Raw genomic sequence first — 22,378 nt, forward strand, 5'->3', positions numbered from 1 at the left:
ATGTAGCTCAGTGGCAAAGCACCCCTGGTTTCATTCCTAGTACCACAAACACAAACACAGAAATTTATTTCTCAGAGTTTTGAAGGCCAGAAGTCATGATCAAGTCATCAGCAGGTTCAGTGGTGGTGGTGGGGCAGCAAATTCTCTTCCTGGTTCATAAATGGCACTTTCCCAATGGGTCCTCACAACAATGGAAGGGACCAACAAAATCGTTTGGGCCTGTTTCATAAGGGCACCAATCCTATCCATGTGGACTCCACCCTGTTTACCTAACCACCTCCCATGGGCTCCATCCCCAAGACCATCATCACATTGGGGGTTCAGATTTCAACATATAAATTTCAAGGGGACACACTTGAGTCCATTGCCTTCTGGGACTTTTCTCCCAATGATTTCATCTCAGTCCACCTCCTCTACCTTTAATCTTTACCTCTTTTGTGGAGGAGACATCTTAAATTTCCTCAGGTAGAGGGGATTAGTCTATTCCTCAGGTTAATGGTGAGCTGAGTGGGGGATGCCGGCTTTAGGGGCAAGAGGGAAAAGGAATGTAGAAAAAAGAAATAGAAAATGGACTGGTCTTTCAAAATTACTTTCCTTGTAAACGTTTAAGCAGAGAGACCTCCTTATCATGCTGGTTAAAACTGGCTTGGTTTGGAATTTGGCTATTTTATCTTTCTCTTAATTTTTTGGAAGTTCAGATCAACAACTTAGTTTTTTTCTTGGTGATGTAGAATGTCATCAGGAGTAACTCCATTTTCCCCACATGGCCTCCTCTAAATTTTATTTAACAAATTTTATTAATGCTCCCTCTAAGAGTGCAGGGTAAAACAGAATTAATATCCCCCACCCCCGAAGTTTTCAACACATTTTTTATACTTTCTATCCAGGATAAACCACAAGTCCTTGTCACTCAACATTTTTTTTTTTTTTTTTCACTTAGACATGCCACTTAAGACTGCTGTCCATAAAAATTCTTTTTTTTTTTTTTTTTTTTTTTTTGGTACCAGGGCTTGAATCAAGGGGTGCTTAACCACTGAGCTACATCCCTACCCCTTCTTATTTTTTAAATTTTGAGACACGGTCTCACTAAGTTGTTTAGGGTCTTACTAAGTTGTTGAGGCTGGCTTGGAACTGCAATCCTCCTGCCTTACATGCACCATGCCTGGCTCAAGATTCTTGATGAGAAGGAATTTTGCTTCTGCCTGTTATTTTGGACTACCACATTGGTTTACTACATGCTACTACATGTCACCATAAACAGGAATTGATTGATGCCTTGAGATAATTTTGATTCATCTCCTTTCCCCACCTCTGTGTATGAGCAAGTGCAGCTGTAGGGTGGGTTCTTTGTGTAGGATTAGGAAATTGCAGTTTTTGAAATTAACCAGATGTTTTTATTTTCAAAGGAAAAGGTTCACACCTAGTGAAATATTTGTTTACAAGCTTCACAACAAAACAAAAGATTATGAGAAAACTTTCAAGGGACTTGGGTCATAGAAACCAACTCAACACCACGGCTTTCCCAATTTCATGGCCCAGGGGATGTGGCAGAGACAAAGCATCAGTCACTATAAAAACTCATAAACTAAGTTTATAATGTCTAATAAATAACAGTTATAATCTGGAAAGATTCCTGCTTTGACTTTGGTTTCTATCCATTTTTTTTCCAACAGTCTGTGCTGTAAAATACACTTTAAAATGTGTTTTTAAAATCATGTCCTAAAATTAGTATTTTAGAAACTTTAGGAATACTTGTTAGGAGAATGTTGGCGCAACAAAAACAAAACAACCATGTCTCAAGAACCGAAAGTGAAATCAATTCTAACTTTTTGTTTCTGTTAGTGGATAATCATGGGAGCCACAAGGTTTAGTGTTCCTAGTCGTGCTTAAGTTTTAAAGAAAAGTCTTTTCTCCCCTTTTCTTTTCTTTCTTTCTTTCTTTTTTTTTTTCTTAAGGAACCAACCGGTTTGAGTGAGTGGCACCTACTCGAGGGCACCTAAGCTGTTTCGGGGCGCTTCTGCAGGAGACTGCGCCAGCTCCAGCACCCAGTACGTCGCCGTCCAGCCGCGTTGGGCGAGGGCGGTTTCCGGAAGGTCACGCGCGCTGGAGCCCGGGGGCGCTGCGCTTGGCTGGTGGACGCTGGTGAGTGGGGCGCCCAGTCCCTTGCTCCTAATCCCTGCTACCAGCAGCCCCAGTGGGAAGGGAGGCGGGTTCCACCGCCGCGACGCGCGGGAATTGGGGAGAGCCAGGGTTGGGATCCCCGCGCTCAAGCGCTCTCCGCACTTTGGGTGTTTGGGGCCACGTAAACCCCTGCGGCACACCTGCCTCCAGGGCCATTTAACCTTCTCTGCGCTGTCGGGCCCTCAGACCCGTTGTCTGTTTGCTTTGTTTCATTCGGGAAATTGAAACTTAAAATGATTTATGTCTCCCTACTGTTTTCTTGGAGGGTCTCCAGGAAGAGTTCTTAGGAAAACGGATTTCTGTTCTTCTTGGCAGACGCAGAGTTCTGCACCCATGCCTCACTTCTCAGAACTGGCAAGGTTTTCTTGTAGGAGGCATTCAAAGGAGAATACTATTGTAAAATCAAAACTATAGGGGGCCATTATTTGCATTAAGCTCCTGCACTGGGCCCCAAGAAACCAGACTAAAGAATCAATATGGAGTAACCCATGCTAAAGTTCCATGTCACTGAAGTAAAACTGAGTTGTAACTGTCCTTCTGAGAAAGATAACAGCCAAGTTTCCTAAGCAGGCTAGTTTCAATTAGCATGATAATGACTTCCCTCTGATTAATTCATACAAAAAAAAAAAAAAAGTAACCTGAAATAGCCTGTTGGTAACCAAGCAGTTATTTTTCTAGTGTTTTGATTTCCTGTCTGTCCCAGCCTTACAAAGAAAGTAGCATTGCAGTGACCAATCTACTTTTTGTACAACCCTCCCTCCCCCCCTCTGCTTTTTAAAACTTTCTCTGCAAAACCAACTTCTACTCAGCCCATGGGAACATTTAAATCTATTTATGGAATAAAGTGTTGTGGGATCCTCCAATAGTAAAATAAAGCCAAGTAAGAGCTTTAAACTGTTGTACTTTTGTCCTTTGACACTATGTTTCCAGTATATACAAGATGCATACATTGTATTTTTCTTCTTTGCTGGGCCTGAATATGCAAAGATTCCATTCAAAACCACTATGCAACACAGTGATATGATATTTTAGGGAAACAAGATGATGATGGTTTGTATTGGTTTTTATTTCACCACTATAATGAATTACATGGATTTAGTGGTTTATCCCCCTCCCTCCTTTTAATTTTAGAATTCTGTAGGTTAGAAGTCCTATGAAGATCTCACTGGGCTAAAGCCAAAGTGTTGGCAGGGCTGCTTTCCTTTTCTGGAGGCTCTTGGGACCAATTCCCTTTCTGAGTTCTAGAATCTGCCCACCTCACTTGACTCAGTTGCTCTTTCTCCATCTTCAAAGCCAGCAACTTTTGCATCTCAGTCCTCACATCTCACTGACTCTTCTGTCTTCCTCTTTTACTTTTAAGGACCCTCTCAATCACACTGGTTCCCAGAGATAATTCCGGAAGACTTCCATATTTTAAAGACAGCAGATTGGCAACCTGAATTTAATCTGCAGCCTTAAGTCTCCTTTGCAATGTAATCTAACATTTTTACATTTTGGGATTAAGATGTGGATATTGAAAGGGTCATTATTCTGCCCCCCACATGATTACACAAAAGGAAAGTATTATCACACATAGGACTCACTTCAAAGAGGGATATTATTCAGATGGTAAACATGCCCAAGGAGTTGGGGGCACCATTTACATTGAGAACCTTTAATACATTGTAACAATGGTTTTTTTAGGGGAGGAATACTTTACTGGGGATTGGATCCAGGAGCATGTTACCACTGAACAATATTCCCTGTCCTTTTAATTTTATTTTGTTTTTAAAATTTGAGACAGGGTCTAAATTGCTGAGGCTGGCTTTGAATTTGTAAACCTCCTGCCTCAGCCTCCAAATTTGCTGGGTTTACGGGCATGCACCACCAACAATAATAATTTAAGAAAGCAATTAAATAACAGTGCAGTTTCTGTCTTTTGGAAATATAATAAGAGGACTTCACATGTATACGAGGTCTGTGCAGAATAAATATGCAAGTCAAGATACCATACTCTTCCATAAATTGAACATTTTCATTGTGTAAAGTTGTGTTTTGAATGGATTGCAAGAGAGAGTGAACATGATTCCTGTCTTCAGTCATGGAAAAAGACACAGATACAAAAATAAATTCAAGTACTCCTAACCAAAAAATGAAGTGGGGGAGGGGATGTAATATTTTGGAGGAATCAGACAAGTCTTTAAGAACTTTGGGAAGATTTGGAATCGTCCTTGAACAGCAGAATTTCTTTGGGTTGAACTTAATTAAGGTTGGAAGGGATGGAAGGAGGTGATATAGTGGGGGTACAGGAGACAGAGGAGGGATCCTCCTTCAAGGAACCCTCAAATGTAGTTGAGGAGTTGTTTAAATATGGTAAGTAAGTTGGGGTCAGATTGTGTTAGACTTTGGATGAACACCATTAGGAAGATTCTGCAATTGTTTATACAACAGTGATATATATATATATATTTGTGTGTGTGTCTGTAGTTTTAAAAAATGTATATATTTTTCATCTTAGACCATCTCAAACTTGCAGAAAATTTTGAAGTACAGTAGAACAATTCTTTTTGCCCTGAATTATTTGCAAATAAATTTCCAACTTGATGATCTATCACTGTGAAATACTTGGGCATATATTTCCTAGCAAAAAATGTGCTTTTATATAACCACAATATAGTCATCACAATCATGAAATTAATAGTGATATTTCTACCATCTAATCATCATATTTAATTCAAATATCCCAGTTGTCCCAATATCAGAATCATAGACTGCATATTTAGTTGTCATATTCTTTAGTTTCCTTTAGTCTGGAAGTTTCTCTGTTTTTCCTTGATTTTCATGAACTCGACACTTTTATTTAAGAGAACAGGCCAGTTGTATTGTAGGATGTGCCTAAACATGAATTTTTTTTTTTTTTTGTCTTAGATTCAGAAGATGGCATCTTTGGCAGGAATATCATCAAAATCACACTGTGACTTCAGGGCATCTATTTCATGTTACATGATATTGATTTATCACATTATTTAAATTATATCAGTATGGTGGCTTCTGCCGGGCTTTTCTGCTATGAGTTACTTGTTTTTTTCCCCCTTTGAAAGTAGTATGTATTTTGAAACTAACTAAATATTTCTGTCTTCACCAAAATTTCTATTTTTAAATTTATTTACTTAGGTTTCATCTCACAGTTTTGTTTTTTACTCAGTGGCTTTAATCATGACTACCATTATTTGTCTTAATCCCTAATTTATTCCCAGATTTGGTCAGTGAAAACCAACTAAAGCTGAATCCTGTGTCCTTTTGACATGTCCTCATCATTCTTTAAGCATTTCCTTGCTTTTTGGCATCACAAGATGTCCCAGGCACATTTTGTAGTTTTTCTGTTCCAATCCCTGGAGCAGTCATTTCTCCAAAGAGCCTTGGCTCCTCTGAGTGGAGAATAGCATTAGAAATCAAAGTCTGGGTGCCTGGCAGATGTCACCATTATGAGATAATCAAAGTAAATAGTGGGATTAATCAAAGTCATGTAATGTGTAATAGGGTAAACTGCGATCACAGAGTGACAAAAGATATTCCAGGCTTATCTTATATATTTCCTGTCCTAGGACTAAAATCAACCATTGATTGAAGGAGCCTTGATTCATTTTATTGGAGATAGTATTAGAAACCAAGATCTGAGTGCTATGTGACCCTCTATTTTTCTTATATTCCTGTATTTGCACTGGGTAAACTAAGGCAAGTTTACCCAGTGCAACACACACACTCACACACAGAGTCTTAAAATATAAATATAAATAAATGTATATCTATATCTATATCTCTATCTATCTATCTATCTATATATCTGAGGATTGAACCCTGGGGTGCTCTATCAATGACCTATATCCCCAGACCTTTTTATTTTTTATTTTGAATCAGGGTCTTGCTAAGTTGTCAAGGATGGCCTTGAACTTGGAATTATCTTGCCTTAGCTTCTCTAGTTGCTGGGATTACAGACATGTGCCATGGTGCCCTGCTGTCTTTTATTTTTAAAAAGCAATAATTTTTTCTTTTTGAAAATACTGGGAATTTAACTACTTACAGTCTTGGAAAATGATACAGCAGACTGGCTATTAAGGTTCATCTAAAGCCAGAAAGACAGTCATGATGTTTTTTGTATCAAATAATCTAGCAAGTTTTCATCTTAGTACAGGACCAGTACAGACTGGTCTTCTTGACCCTTTTTTTATACCATTTAATCCTTTGCTAGAGTGGCAAAACTTATGGGCCCCCCCCCCTTTTTTTTTTTTTTTTTTCTGATACTAGGGGTTGAACCTAGGGGAGCTTTTATCACTGAAATGTCCCTCTAGCTCTTTTCAATGTTTTTTATTTGAGACAGGGTATCATCAAGTTGCTGGCCTTGAACTTGTGATTTTCCTGCCTTGGCCTCCCAGTGTCATGAATTCCAGGCATGTGCCACCACACCTGATGCCTATAGGCCTTTCCTAATAAAAAATGAAGTTTTTTAAGTGTATAAAAATACATAGACTAACAAAGGAAACCAATTTTTTTTTCTTTTCCATTTTTATTGGTTTATTGTAATTGTACATAACAGTGGGATTCATTGTTACATGTTTGTACATGTGCACTAAGTTACAGTATAATTTGGCCAATATCATTACCTCCTTTTCTTCCCTGGTACCTTTCTTCTACTCTAATGATCTCCCTTTGATTTTCATGAGATCTCCCCACCCCTACCCCTCTTTTCCTTTTTCTTCTCTAGCTTCCACCTGTGAGAGGAAAATATACTACCCTTGACCTTCTGAGTGTAGCCTATTTGACTTAATATAATGTTCTCAAGTTCCATCCATTTTCCTGAAAATGACATAATTTCATTCTTCTTTATGGCTGAGTAAAACTCCATTGTGTATATATACCACATTTCTTTCTCTGTTCATCCATTGATGGTCACCTAAGCTGGTTTCATTGTTTGACCATTGTGAATTTTGCTGCGTAAACATGGGTATGCATGTATCACTCTAGTAGACTGAATTTAATACTTTAGGATAAATACTGAGAAGTAGTATAGTTGGGTCATATGGTAGTTCCTTTTAGTCTTTTGAGGAATCTCCATACTGATTGATTTTCAGGGCTGTATAAATTTATAACACCACCAACAGTATAAAACTGTTCCTTTTCCTCCACAAACTCTTCAGCATTTATTATTGTTTGTATTCTCTTTTTGTTTGTTTGATTGTTTTTGGTACCAGTATTGAACTCAGGGGTGCTTAACCACTGAGCCACAACCCAGCCCTTTTTATTTTGAAACAGGGCCTTGCTACATTGCTGAGGCTGGCTTTGAATTTATGATCTTCCTTCCTTAACCTCCCAAGTTGCTGGGATTATAGGTGTTTGCTACTGTGACTAGTTATTGTTTGTATTCTTGATGGCTGCCGTTTTAACTGGGGTGAGATGAAATCTCAGTGTAGTTTTGATTTGCATTTCCCTAATTGTTACTGATGTTGAGCAGTTTGTCATGTATTTGTTGTTCATTGTATTTCTTCTTTTAAGAAATATCTGTTTAGCTCATTTGCCCATTTATTAATTAGGGTACTTGTTTTTATGATAGGTTTTTTAAAAAAATTTTATACCTATTCTGGATATTAATCCTGTCAGAAGCATAACTAGCAAAGATTTTCTCCCATTCTCTAGGTTCTCCACATTCTTAATTAAGAAAACCAATTATATTGAAATATGGTTATCAGAATATTTAAACAAACTTTTGATACTAATATGTATTAATATATTACAGTATTTCACAAGATCTATCAGTGAGTTTAATAACTACTGTAGAAGCTGTGTTAAAAACAATATTTCAGTATATTTGCAACAATTATAATATTCTGTGAAACTATCTGTACTTTCTACTAGTGACTTTGTTACAGTTGGTATGAACACTACCATAATTGCCTATGTTTATACTTGAAAAGATGTTAATTTTTAGTTAGTTAGAGGTTTTAAAAACACATGTAAATTAATTGACCCCAGGGAGAGTTTATTAAAACTCCAAGTGAGATCACCTGTGTAGAGAAAGAATGCATTGGGGGCCTTTATATTGGTTTACTTTTGGGGAATACAGTAGAGAGAATTAAATGTTTAAATCAAAACTTTTAGAAAGGTTGGAAGATCAAAATAGTAGTCTTTTAAAATGGAGCATAATATTGTAATTGGAATGTGAACTGTAAGGAATGTTAATACACATTATTTTCTATATATCCTTGAATTGAAAGCAAATGATTTTAAGAAATTTTTATATACTTATAGGTGTGAAAATTATTTGAAATATAGACTCTATAAAAGTTGTTATTTCTTTCTTCTTCACCTTGTATGTGTATGTACTATTTAAAAAGTATTTTAAATTAAATTTCTTCTCTTTCTCCTTCTCCTCCCCCCATCCCTTCTCTTTCTTTCCTTCATTTTTGTGGTGCTAGAGATTGAACCCGGGGCTTGGCGCATGCTAGGTAAGCATTTTACCACTGAGCTACATTCCCAGCCCTGAAAGTTATTTATTATTATTTTTTTTATCTTTGATAATTAGAAAATCATGGAAGCTGATAAAGACAACAACAAACAAGTTCTTAAGGAACATCAGACAAATGAAGAATTGATGAAAGACGACCAAAATGAGGTAAAAAGGAAAATGACTAGATACTAATAATAATTTCATTTTTAGTAAAGCACTTTTATATGTCTTTGTCCAACATTACCTTGCATTTTGGAAGCTATTAGGATCCAACATTTTTGGGAAAGAAAATTTGTTTTTTAAGTTTTGTTGTGTTATTTAAGCCTTATAAGAAGATTTGTATTTTTAAATCTTTTGCTTACAGAGTTTACAACAGAATTTAGCTACTTTCTTATGCATTCCCTCATTTCTTGGACTTGCACCTGGAAGTTCAAAGATTAGTTAGCAATTATCTGATCTAACTAAAGAGAGAGCAGAGGCCCAGGCAGTTTAAGCCCGCTACCCAAAGGCCATGTGTTTGACCCTTTAAGACAGCTGTAGATTATGGGAATCACAGCTGGGTTTTTTTTTTTTTTTTTTTTTTTTTTTTTTTAATATTGCCACAGATTAACAAGTTGACAGTTTTGGTATAATTTAAAAGTCATTTAGTAGTCACAAATAGCAAGGAAGTGAGCTAGTCTCAATCCCTGCCTCAATTATAAAAATGTCTTTGACTTTGGTTCTGGATGAAAAGCAGTTTCCTTATTCATATTATAGAGATAGAAAAATTGAAAATGTTAGCAGAATCACTGGTGATAAGGTAAAATATTCAATGAAGATATTATTCATGTGAGCACAATTAATTCTGAGAGTATCTATTACCTTTCTTTGTCTTGCTCAAGTGGGGAAATTTAGCATTTTTAATTAATTTGGAAAAATGAGCTCATTTTAAACTTTATGAGTTTTAAACTAATGAGCTCTATTAAACTTTTCGGGTACCATTTGATATTTTTTAGGGATTAATTGATGAAATTATAAAGGAAAATATCCATTTAAAGGAGGAGATTCAAAAGCTTGAAGCCGAGTTACAAGAGGCCGCCGGAGTCTTCCAGGTACTCTATTTTGTGTTTCACATTTTTATGGACATGTACTTTAAGAAAAAGTGATGTAATTACATGAAGTTCATTTTAAAAACATTCAGAGCACCAAAACAACCTAAATGTTCTTCCAAAATAGGATAAATTAATAAATTAGGGTATATTCACACACAATTGACTATTGCACAACATTGAGAATGAGCAGACCACAACTACATAAAATAAGACGGATGAATCTCATAAACATGGTGTTGATCAAAAAAGACAGCGGAAGGTTGTTAATCAACTTTTTTTGTTTTGTGGTGGTGGGGTTGAACCCAGGGCCTTGTGCATGTGAGGCAACCACTCTACCAACTGAACTATACCCCCAGCTATTGTTAATCAACTTTTAATTCTTGTCACCAAAATACCCAACAAGAACAATTTAGAGGAGGGAAAATTTATTTGGGCTCCTAGTTTCAGAGATTTAGAACTTAGTGAGCCAACTCTATGGCTTTGGGCCTGAGGTGAGGCAGAATGTCAGGGCAAAGGGCATGGTGGAGGAAAGCTGCTTACCTCACGGCAGCCAGGAAGATGAGAGAGGGCAAGGGGCCTCAGGAAGATGTACCCTTCCAGAGCACACCCCCAGTGACCCACCTCCTGCAGCCATGCCCCACCTGCCATATGGTTACCACCCAGTCAGTCCATTCAAACTAGGATGGGCTGCTCAGTGACAGCTCTCACAATCCAATCATTTCACTACCTTCTTGCATTAACACAGGAGCTTTTGGGGGGACACCACATATCCAAACCATAACAAGGGTATACCATTTGTTTCCATTTAAATAAAGCACAAAAACAAGATGTTCAGAATTAGGCTAGTAGTTGCCTTCAGAGGCGGGTAAGACCCCTGTGGAAACCCAGGAAGATTTCTGGGTGTTGTCATGTTCTGGGTACCAGTCACACAGCGTGTCAGCTTTGTGTGATTTTTATCCTGATATATACTTAGGATTCATACACGTTTCTTTTTGGGTAGTGGGGACTGAACTCAGGGGTACTTTACCACTGAGCTATATCCCTGGCCCTTTTTATTTTGAGGCAGGTTCTCACTGAGCTGTCCAACTAAGCTTGAACTTTTGATCCTCCTGCCTCAGCCTCCCAATTGAGATGACAGGTGTTGTGCCATGGTACCTGAGGATATATGAACTTTTCTGTTACTTATATACACTTTAATAATACTTACAACCTCCTCCCCCCCCCAAAAAAAAATGAACAAGATTTACAAAGTCAAATAAAGTGATAGTTATTACCAATCACTTTTGGATCAAATACTTGGTCTTCTCACTCAATCCATTTAGCTGGCCTGGAATTTGTGATTCTCCTGCCTCAGCCTTTGGAGTAGATGGGATTATAGGCATGAGCCCCTGTATCCCTGAACACAGATATGCAGATGCAGATTGTTTTGGTTAGCCTATGGTAATCAGATTTATTTTTGGTCCTGGAGATTGAATTTGGGGGGCACTTTACCACTGAACTACACTCTCAGACCTTTTTATTTTGAGACAGCGTCTCTTTAAATTGCGTCAGGCCTTGCTAAATTGCTGAGGTTGGCCTCAAATTTGTGGTACTCCTTCTGAGTAGGTGGGATTATAGGCATGTGCCATGGTATCTAGCCAACAATCAGAAATTTTTACTGAAGTTAGATGTAAAGATATAAAATAAGTGTCAGGTTAGATCAAATGACTCAGTGAATGTGTCTAATCTTTAGTGATACACCTTTTATGCAAAATAACCATGAAAAATAGGAATGTAAAATAACCAGGGGAAATAGAAATGTAAACATTTAACTCATTTGTGCGTTTATGTGTGTTGTGTATGTCTGTCAATCCCAGTGATTTTGTTTTTTATTTTTATGATGTGAGGATCCAACCCAGATCCTTGAGCATGATAGACAAGAGCTCTACTATTGAGCTGCACCAGCCCTTGTTTAATTAATTAATTATTACTGTGCTGGGAATCAAACCCAATGCCTTGTGTATGCTAGGCAAATCCTCATCATTTTAAATAGTTAATCATAACCACCTAACTTTATCCTTCAGGTTGCAATTCTTCTTCTTCTTCTTCTTCTTCTTCTTCTTTTTTTTTTTTTTTTTATTGTTGTTGTTTTCCTTTGTAATGCTGGGAATTGAACCCAGGGCCTTATGTATACTAGGCAAGCACTGAGCTACATCCCTAGTTCCTTTAATTCTTGTTGATAGTATCCCTTAACTTTTTTATAAGTCTATGTTGTGGTAATGTTTAAAAGTTGATAGGTAGGTGTGGGGAAATATGGAGTTTAAATGTGATAAATTTCATATCATATGATTCAGTAGTCTTTCATTTTAGATGAAACTCTCTGGGTTTGTCATAAACATAACCACAGTATACCCAGTCCTATATTTCACACTTCTTTGCAGTGAAATTAAACATGTTATCTAATGATTTCCTTGTAAGATAGTGCATTATTGGCACAGTTATTTAGAAGATCCTTGTCTACATGAATGATGTGGTCTTTAGAGTGGAACACATACTGACCAGTTTAAACATTGACTAGAAAAAGTGAGAGGATTATGTATTTATAATTTCATTTGTGAAATGATATTAAAGGATCAGTATTTGATTACATTACTGAGTACTTGCAGGGGAAAAAGCAATTACTAAAGATGTTAAATAAGTCTACAGTCAATATTCTATGAGGTTCTAAAATCAGTGGAGAATGAATTATTGGCTGACCAAATCTATTGTCATTGGTGGGACTAAAGTTATTTATTATCTTGATTTTAAGCAAACATTTCTATTTGAATTAGATTAAAGAGGATATTCCAGAGACAAAGATAAAATTCACATCACTAGAGACTCCTGAGGATGTTAGCCAGTTTTCAAACATTTCCTATTCATTTGAAGTGAAATCACAAGTGCCTTATGAGCTACAAAAAGGACAAGCACTTATCACCTTTGAAAAAGAAGAAGGTATGACTACTCTTCTTTTTTTTTTTTTTTTGAAGAAAAATAAAAATAAAAATCTTTAATAATTAAAAGTAAAACCATTTTTTTTTCTGATATCTAACTGTATTCTGCCTTTTTGGATGTAGTTTCTTTTTCTCTTTTTCTTTTAAAAAAATATATGTTCTTTTTAGATATAGATGATAGTAGAGTATATTTTGATATATTTATATACATGGAGTATAACTTATTCTAATTATGATCTTATTGTTGTGGTTGTACATGATGTGGAGTTTCACTGATTGTGTATTCATATCTAAACATAGGAAAGTTATGTCCGATTCATTCTACCGTCTTTCCGATTCCCATTCCCCCTCCCTTCCCTGCATTCCCCTTTGAGGTATGATTAATCTTAAAAAAAAAAAAAATATGACCATGTTATCTTTGGAGAGCACTGGAATTTTGACAGATCTTTCCAGATTTTGAGATAGTGCATTATTGACACAGTTATTTAGAAGGTCCTTATCTATGTGAATGATGTGGGCTTTAGAAAGGAACGCTGTACAATACTGACTAGAAAAAGTGAGAGAATTATGTATTTGTATATTATATATTTATTTCTTAGATATTTGGTTATTGTTTACAATGTTTCCATATAATATTTTTTCTCATCCTTGTAGTGACACTCTGAAGCAGATATAATATCCCCATTTTATAGATGAGAAAACTGACTATAAGACATTATGTGTGTTAGTTAGCTTTTCATCACTGTGACAAATACCTGAGAGAAATCCACTTAAAGGAGGAAAGGTTTATTTTGGCTTATAGCTTTGGAGATTTCAGTCCACCATCACTTGCCTGTGTAATTTCTTGAGGACCAACATTCCTCTGAGCAGGTTGGCCTTCATTCTGGTATTTGTGAAGTTATAGGGTGGGACCTGGTGGTCTTCAGGCCATTCAATGTTTATATTCAGAAATTCTAAATCATAACCCCTATCTCCTGACTCCCGGTCCTACCATGGTAGCCTAAAAATAAATGTTGACAGGAAAGACTTTCCAGAAGGTTGGTGAATGCTCAGATGAGGCTCTCTTCCCCAGTGAGCTTCTGTTTACCCTGGCGCCACCACTGCAGCTGAGGAGAGGCGGAGGCCAGGAGCCACATTGGCAGTGGACAGTGGTAGTTGGGATGGAACTATGAGGATTCTGAGCCAGGTTTCAGCACAGCCTTTACCTGGAAATGCTGGGATTAGGATTTTCTTCAGATAGAGCCACATCGCTGCTTCTACTGTTAACATGGCTCTGAGCCCCTGATCTCCTGGGACAGTGCTACATTTGAACGTAGTGAATCAGGAGTTGGCTTTTGGCTGTTAGAGTCATAGAAGTTGAGACATAAGTGGTCTCTCTCCACTGTGTCATATCACCAGATGTTGGGAGTTTCTTGGGAGGGGGGGACGTGAATGGGAAAGAGGATCATCTGAGTATTACTTCATTGATGTTTTGTGTAATTGTCGTCTGTTGCCCTTAGCAAAAAAAAAAAAAAAAAAAATTATCCAAGTTATAAAGTCATGTTGTGGTACAGTGAGTCTGAATTCCCATAAGACAACGCCCTGCCTTCTAGTCCTGTTTCTCTCTCCCTCCAGCTGTGCTATCTGGCTGTCATAAACACAGTGAGGTTTATGAGACAGAGAATGAACATCTCTTGTCTTCATGATAAATTAGAACAAGCAGTTCCAAATTGCAACAACTGAAGTGTTATAAACTCATGCCCCACAATTAAAAAAGAAATACCTACTCACATACATTTTAAATTTGCATATAGTTGCTCTTTGGATTTTTAATGTTTTTGGCATAATTATAGTACTGAGCCTCTCTCATTTATGTGAAAAAATTAGACCTGATGGCTTTGTGATTGGTATAGTGGGGTTCTCTGATTTTCAAAGGAATGATTTCAAGAGCATTTTAGTGAAATGAAATGCCTCATTAAATATGACAAAAAAATAAAAATCACCAACAAAACAAAATAAAAAATTCTCACTCTGATAAGCAAGTGTATATTGTGAAGTTTTAGGGTGGGACCTGGTGGTCTTCAGGGCCATTCATTTTTTATTATGTTATCCTTATCAAGACAAAGACTAAAATGACTATGTATTTCTATGGTGCTTGTAACATGGGAGTGACAAATGATTAAGTTAAATACAGTTAAAGTTAATTGTAAAAATGACATTGGCCTGCAAAAGTTTTCCTAACTTACTCAACATGGAAGAATTTCTGACTGAGATCTAATGTATTAGAGGAATTCTCTGGTAATGCTGTCAGTGGTGGAAAGAAGGGTGTGTGCCTGATGGAAATAATATATGAATAACATATGAATTTCTAGAGGATTATCATTGGGCATGTCTCTTAAGATAAATCAGAGGAGAGATTGATTCCTTAAGACGAATATGGAATTTGAGAAAAACTCTCATTTTTGCTGATGTATTGTAATATAAATATATTCTGCTTTGATGACAAGACCATTAGCATTTGGAAATCCCAAGAAAAATATTAAAATTATATCATTTACTATTAAAGAAAATCAAAACATTTATGAAAATTTATTCTTAAAGAAGCACAAAAACTTCAGAGAAATTGGAAATTAATACTTTCAAAATTATTTTCAGTTGCACAAAATGTGTTACAAATGGGGAAGCATCTTGTGCAGATGAAGGACGTGATTCTGGAGGTTACAGCCAATCCAGTTCCACTCAACACAGGAGTCAGATTCCAGGTAACATGGTAATTTAAAGCTTTGAGGAATTTTGTTGAACACAGGCTCTTTTCTCATCCATATTTCTAAACATGAAACCGTTTCCCAGGTTCATGTAGAAGTTTCAAAAATGAAGATCAATGTTACTGAAATTCCTGATGAGTTGCCTGAAGATCAGATGAGAGACAAACTAGAGCTGAGCTTTTGCAAGTCCCGACTTGGAGGTGGAGAGGTGGAAAGCGTGGACTATGATAAGCGATCCGGAAGTGCTGTCATCACATTTGTGGAAGCTGGAGGTACTTGCCCACTGAGAAGTTTAGTACTCTGTCATTTAACTCTTTTCTGCCATTTCTGAAAGTATTCCTATTCTACTTCCTTTACTTCTAATCATCATGATAATTGGGGATTTTTCTTCACCTTATAAAAGGGTAGAGTCTAGAAAATAACTTTTTTGACTACTACTGAGAATGATAATGTTGCTACAAATAACACTCCCATGATCCTTAAACCATAAGGTCACCATCACGCATGGCACTGTATGTACATTGTACACTGACACTCTATGTATTATCTCTTCTGATTCTCACACGACTCTGGAAGTAGGTGATATATTTATTTTACTGACGAGGAAACAGGCCTAAAAAGATAAGTAACTTTCTTACTAAAGTGTAAGTGTAATCTCTCTTCAACCAGTTACTTAGGAGGTGAGATAGAGGGATCACAAGTTTGAGGCCAGCCTCAGCAACTTAGTAAAGTTTTAAGCAACTTAGTAAGACCCTGTCTCAAAATGAAAAATGAAAAGGGCTGGGGATGTAGCTCAGCGTAAAGCACCTCTGGGTTCAATCCCTAGCACCCCAAAATGAAACAAAAACCAAACCCAAACCCCCCAAAACCCAACTCTGACTTTCATCTCACATATTACTACTGACAAAAGTCTTGTAGGTAGAGGAAATCTATTCCAGGAGAGATGAGCTAGACATTTGTTCTTTTTTTCTGGTAGAATGGAGTTTTACTAGCTGGATGTGGTGGTGCATGCCTGTAATCCCAGCAACTCAGGAAGCTAAGGCAGGAGGATTGCAAGTTTGAGGCCAGTCTGGGCAACTTAGGGAGACCCTGTCTCAAAATAAAAAATGAAAAAGGTCTTCAATGTAGCTCAGTGCTTATAGTAGAGTGCTTTGCTTAGCATGTCTAGGGCCCTGGGTTTAATACCCAGAATCTCTCTCTCTCTCTTTCTCTCTGTCTCTCACATGCACACACATAAAAGAAAAAGAAAAAGAAAAAAAATGGACTTTTATCAGATCATATTAGGAAGGTTTACATACTTAAAACTGAAAAGATTCTACAGTTGCTTTTTAAAAATATATACAAGTGATTCTCTATGTAAAATACTCAAAATACTCTTGTTCTTATTAGTGAAATACTTGGGCTTCTCCTGGGTTTATATGTATAGTAAAAAATCCAACTATATAATTAAAAAACATGGGTTATATATTTTTTCATACCAATGTAATAAGTACTTCTTAAAAAATTGAAATACTGCATTGAAAGCATAAACTTAGTAAAAAGTGAAGCATTTCCTCTGGCCCTTTGGACAAAATTTAGGGCTGAGTGTGTGTGTGTGTGTGTGTGTGTGTGTGTGTGTGTATGTGTGTGTGTGTGTGTATGTGTGTGTGTGTGGTGGGGGTACTGGGGATTGAACTTAGGGGTGCTCTATCATTGAAGTACATCCTGTACATTTTATTTTTAATTTGGAGACAGGGTTTTACTAAGGTACCCAGGCTGGCCTTGAACTTGTGCTCTTCCTGCCTCAGCCTCCTGAATAGATAGGATTACAGGCAAGTGCCATTATGCCCAATGGTGGGTGTTTTATAGTTAAATAGAGACACAAATGGAAGAGGTCTTAGAAATGGATCATAACTTGGTAGAAATTTCAATAGTTAAGGATCCAGATTTTAATTTTCCAAGTTCTTATGTTCAATTTCTCTGCTTGATGTTAGTGGTCCCTCTCTTGTATTAAAAATAATCCACAAGAGACTTATCTGTGCATTAGAATATAATTGAATACTTTAGAGTGGGTGCTAATATGAGCTTGAGAATCTGAGCTCATGTCCTTTCTGGGGATACCTCCAAGGGGTTATGTCTGGCTGAAAGGAGATAAAAATATTGAACCTTATAAAAAGTAACTTCTGAAGGATATAAAAGTATCTGAAGGTGAATATTACAGGTAATTCAGAACTCTGTTTTTACAAAATCATCATGACAATTTATGAGATAGATAATATAATTGTACCCATTTTGCAGAAAAGAAAACTGAAGTGTCAAGAAGTAAGTAAAAAAATCCCAGGCCACAGTGCTAATAAGTACCAGAGTCAAAACTGAAGCAAGTCTATTTGATGTAGGGCCTGAACTTGTTAAAAATTGTTTTTAAATGGTGATTAAAATATACATAATATGAAATTTATCACTTTAACCATTTAAAGTATATAGTTTATTGACATCAAGTACCTTCAGAATGTTGTACAACTATCACCACTATCCATTTCCATCATCTCATACTGAAAGTCTATCCCCATTAAACAAGATCTCCCTCTTACATTCTCTTTTAGCTCCTAGTTAATAAGGGAAATGACCAAAGTCTCATTGTGGGGATCTTCTTCCTTCCCAGGAGGGTGTAAGACACCTGAACACTTAAAGTCTCAAATAATTAGTGAAGAACAAAACACATAGTCAGAAATATATTTACAAAAAGCAGAGCCCCTGATAGATCTAGTCCACATGGGTGCTGGCACTAGACAAAGGAAAGATGACTCCAGTGGTTTATTTAAGGGGGTACATCAAAGTCAGGGATAAGGTTTCAAGGACAAAGTCTTGCTTTGTGATGTCTTGCAGTCAGCAGGTTGATTGGCATCTTGGCAGGTCACACCCATCTCAGGTGCTAGGTGGGTCACGGGAGAGTGGGATAGAAATTCTCACTGTCCCTGGGCAATTGACCAGAGAAAATGTCCACTGGTCATTCCCAGACACCAAATGTTTCTATCCACTAGGCTTCCATGCGTGGTGACCCACATGCAACCCATGGGTGGCTCATGACACCTGGTGACCACAATTCTAATTTCTTCTCTTTGAACATGCCTTTTCTGAATAAGTGAAATTATAATACATTGTTAATCTTTTCGTGTCTGATTTAGTTCACTTAGTATAGTGTTTTCAAGCTTTATCTGTATTGTATTATAGTCAGAATTTCATTATTTAAAGCTGAATAACGTTCTGTTATGCCTGTGTGTGTGTGTGTGTGTGTGTGTGTGTGTGTGTGTATCTAGCACATTCATCTGTGGCTTTTACCTTTTGGCTGTTGGGAATAATGCTTCTGTGAATATTGGTGGGCAAATATCTATTCAATCCCTGCTTTCATTTTTTTTTTTTGGATGTATAATTGTGAGAGGAATTGCTGGATCATATGGCAAGTCTATTTAACATTGGAGGAATTGCCATACTGTTTTCCACACTGCCTGTGCCATTTTACGTTCCTTCATGCGGTGCTTCAGGGTGCCAACTTCACATCCTCACCAAGAAGGCCTGTACTTCTAACCATTGTACCATATTGCTGACCCAAGGTGGACTTATGAGAGGAATTTTTTTAAAAAATGGTTAAATATTCTCAAGGATTGTTTCTGTTAAACCTTATCCAGTTTTGACATATGACCTAAAAAAAAAAAAAAAATCAGACTGTCCTTTCTATCCTTTGTGTTGGAGAAAACTGATGAATTTTTGTTATTTGTCTTCCTTTAGTACCCTCCTTCTCCACATTATTTCAGTTTCCTGACTAAGCTATACTGGGATGACCAAATAATTTACTATATATATGTATAATGTAAAATAAATTTATAACTTACTGTATATTTATGGTGTTCTAATCATAGTTTTCATTTGTACTTTTTTTTTTTTGATACCAGGAGTGGTTAACCACTGAGCCATATTCCCAGCCCTTTTTAATTTTTTATTTTGAGAAAGGATCTCACTAACTTGCTGAGGGTCTTGCTGAATTGCTGAGATGGCCTCAAACTTTTGATCCTCTTGCCTCAGCCTCCCTAGACACTGAGATTGCAGGCATGTACCACCATGCCCAGCTCATTTATTCTTCTTGAGAAACAGAAACCCTCTAATCTTGTTAGGATGAGTGCAGATGACTATTTTTCTTTCTTTTTTTTTTTTTTATGGTACCAGGGATTGAACCCAGGGGTTCTTTACTACTTAACTATATCCCCATCCCTTTTTAAATTTTGAAACAGGTTCTTGCTAAGTTGATGACTGTCTTCAAATTTGGCATGATCTGGCTTCTACCTCCTGTGGGATCACAGGCATATGCCCCTATGCCCAACATGACTATAGTTTTTTATGTAACTCAGTGTCCATCTGAGAACAATCAGCCCTCTGTGCATTGATGGACTGTAGGGGATAGTTTAAGGCAGAAGGAACTATTTAAAATTATGTACTGTGAAGTCTCCTTGTGGGTGGTAACATTTCTTAGAAATTAATCACTCAATTCACTATTCACAGTGATATTATTTTGTAGGAAGGAAGTTTTAAGTTTGATTAAAAATATTTATGATATTAAAAAAAACCTTTTTGCTTACTTTCAGTTGTTGACAAGATATTGAAAAAGAAAGAATATCCTCTTTACATAAATCAAAGCTGCCATAGAGTTGTTGTTTCTCCATACATAGAAAGACACGTGAAAAAGTATCAGGTAAAGTTACCTTTTTTGTTTGTTGGTTTGTTTTTTGAGATGGGAGTCTCACTAAGTTTCCCAGGCTGGGCTTCAGCAGCTGGGCTTACAGTTCAAAAAGTTATCTTTTCTTTCATTTTGAGAACTTACTGAACAAACCTACCCACCTCCCCCCGCACAGAGACACACACAGAGAAAAGAAAAAAAAATGTGTCTGTTACTATTTGAATTTTATCAGTGAGGGATATCAAAATAGTTTCTTCATTTTTTTTCTTGGCTCAGAATGAGTCTGACTTTTTAAAGAATATTTTAATATAAATCAGTGCCTTATTTACTTTATTTATTTTTAAATGAAAATTACTCACATCATAACAAAACATCTTTATTTTTATACGTGGAACATAGCTGCATTTCTCTTGTGTATCTATTATCACCGGGTATTAGAAATCATTCTTTCTGCTGTTTTCATTGAACTCATTATTTTTACCACAAGCCCTCTTCCTGTTCCTTCTAAGATGGTACCACTATCTAGTCCACAAACCTGGTGGCAAGAACTCATACTTAACTCTTCATTTTGCCTCACCTCCACCATTTCAGATTCACCAAATCGTGTCAGTCCATCTCTGACTACTTTTTTACCTGTCTCTTGAACTGCCCTCTTTTCCTCCATTCCCTGTAATGTCACCAGAGTTATCTTTCTGACACTCAGATCTGACTCTGACATTCTCTTTGAAAAATCCTACAGCTTCCCATTTCTACTGACATAAAATCCAAAATACGAAGCACAGCTTTTGGATGAAAGGTTTTGAATTCAAAACTTTTGGCAATTTTTGTATTTATCTTTTTTTTTCTTTCTTAGGTATTTTCAGGAATATCTAAGAGGACAGTGCTTCTGAAGGGAATAGAGAACATTCAGATGGAAGAAGAAATTGTGGAGGATTTAATTAACATTCACTTTCAGCGGGAGAAGAATGGAGGTGGAGAAGTAGATGTGGTCAAATGTTCTCTAGATCAATCTTACATCGCGTATTTCGAAGAATAAATTGATAAATTGATGGAATCATATGAAAATTATAGCTTTTAATACAAATCACTGTAAACATTTGGCAAAAATGAATATTCTTTCCTTTAAAAATCAAAAATTTTAATTCTTTAGTGTCCATTTCTTTTTAAATAAAAAATATATTTCCAAGTTTTTGAATTCATCTTTGTTTTGAACTTGGCTGTATGTTTATAAATATGTAAGTACACTGTGTTAAAAACTGTTTTGTTCATAAGTTATGTGGATGAGTTCCATGTATGTTGAAATTGACCTTAAGTGATCCAGTTGTCCCCCTGCCCCTGTTGGCTCATTCTGCCGCAATCATGTCGGCCAATTCCATTTTGGCCCTGTGTCCACCAACATGTAGACTTGATACTTAATATTGTCCAGAGGAAATGCAGTAACATTGAGCAGTTTGGGATTTCTGTAGACTTTATCAAAAATTCAAGGAACTTCAAGAGTGAAGGAATAGGGGCTGGGGTTGTAGCTCAGTGGTAGAGTGCTTCCCTTGTAGGCATGAGGCCCTGGGTTTGATCCTCAGCACCACATAAAAATAAATAAATAAAGATATTGTGTCCATCTGCAACTAAAAAAATATTTAAAGAAAAAAAGAGTGAAGGAATGTAATTACACTTGGTGGTTTGTGATTTCTATAGACTTTACTCAAGATTCAAAGGACTTCAGGAGTGATCATGCCCCACTTTGCATAGCAATTAACTCCACAGACCCAACGTTCTCAGAGCTAAGTATGGTCTTTTTCTTGAACTTTCCTTCTCTGAGCATGCCAACTGACCCCTGACTCCTTCCAATCTCTCTCCTCTCCAAAGAGAGCTTCTAAAGACTAGCATTTTCTTTCTTTAACAGTGACGTTAAAAAGAATCAGTCTAAGAGATGGAAAACCTTGAAACACAGGGAGAAGTAAATGCAAAGCTAGGGGCTCATTACTTCTCCCTCTAGATACCAAGAATGGTGGAAGGTAGCACACGGTTCCTGCCCTCTCTGTGTTTAAGTGTAAGTTGGAAAGAGACCCAGTTTATTAGCATTTCATTGTTCTTAATTTGTGGAAATTTTAAGCATAAAATTTAAAATCCTATTCAGAGAAGGTAAAGTTCTTTTTTTGGTGAAGGACATTTGTTCTGACATTATATGTTTCATGAAGAGCTGG

The 22,378-nt window shown here is 36.7% G+C and overlaps 1 protein-coding gene across 1 annotated transcript; it reads left to right on the forward strand.

Annotated features, from left to right (window-relative positions):
* The first annotated feature begins 1,849 nt into the window (after window positions 1-1,849).
* Nmi (N-myc and STAT interactor) lies at window positions 1,850-21,353 on the forward strand. The gene is made up of 8 exons (XM_076866111.2): window positions 1,850-2,142; window positions 8,738-8,827; window positions 9,658-9,753; window positions 12,564-12,726; window positions 15,360-15,466; window positions 15,555-15,741; window positions 20,086-20,192; window positions 21,031-21,353. Exons 2-8 carry the CDS (start codon window positions 8,744-8,746, stop codon window positions 21,211-21,213), a joined length of 927 nt encoding a protein of 308 aa, XP_076722226.2. The 5' UTR covers window positions 1,850-2,142; window positions 8,738-8,743; the 3' UTR covers window positions 21,214-21,353.
* Window positions 21,354-22,378: the final 1,025 nt, after the last annotated feature.

The sequence above is a fragment of the Callospermophilus lateralis genome, chromosome 9 (genome assembly GCF_048772815.1).
Source record: "Callospermophilus lateralis isolate mCalLat2 chromosome 9, mCalLat2.hap1, whole genome shotgun sequence".
In the NCBI taxonomy this organism is placed as follows: domain Eukaryota; kingdom Metazoa; phylum Chordata; class Mammalia; order Rodentia; family Sciuridae; genus Callospermophilus; species Callospermophilus lateralis.

Bases quoted from the DNA above. Each gene is read 5' to 3' on its own strand.
- Nmi (XM_076866111.2), top strand. From the start codon at position 8,744: ATGGAAGCTGATAAAGACAACAACAAACAAGTTCTTAAGGAACATCAG. The intron at 8,828-9,657 runs GTAAAAAGGAAA...GATATTTTTTAG, and splicing joins TGAAAGACGACCAAAATGAG to GGATTAATTGATGAAATTAT. The intron at 20,193-21,030 runs GTAAAGTTACCT...TTTCTTTCTTAG, and splicing joins GACACGTGAAAAAGTATCAG to GTATTTTCAGGAATATCTAA.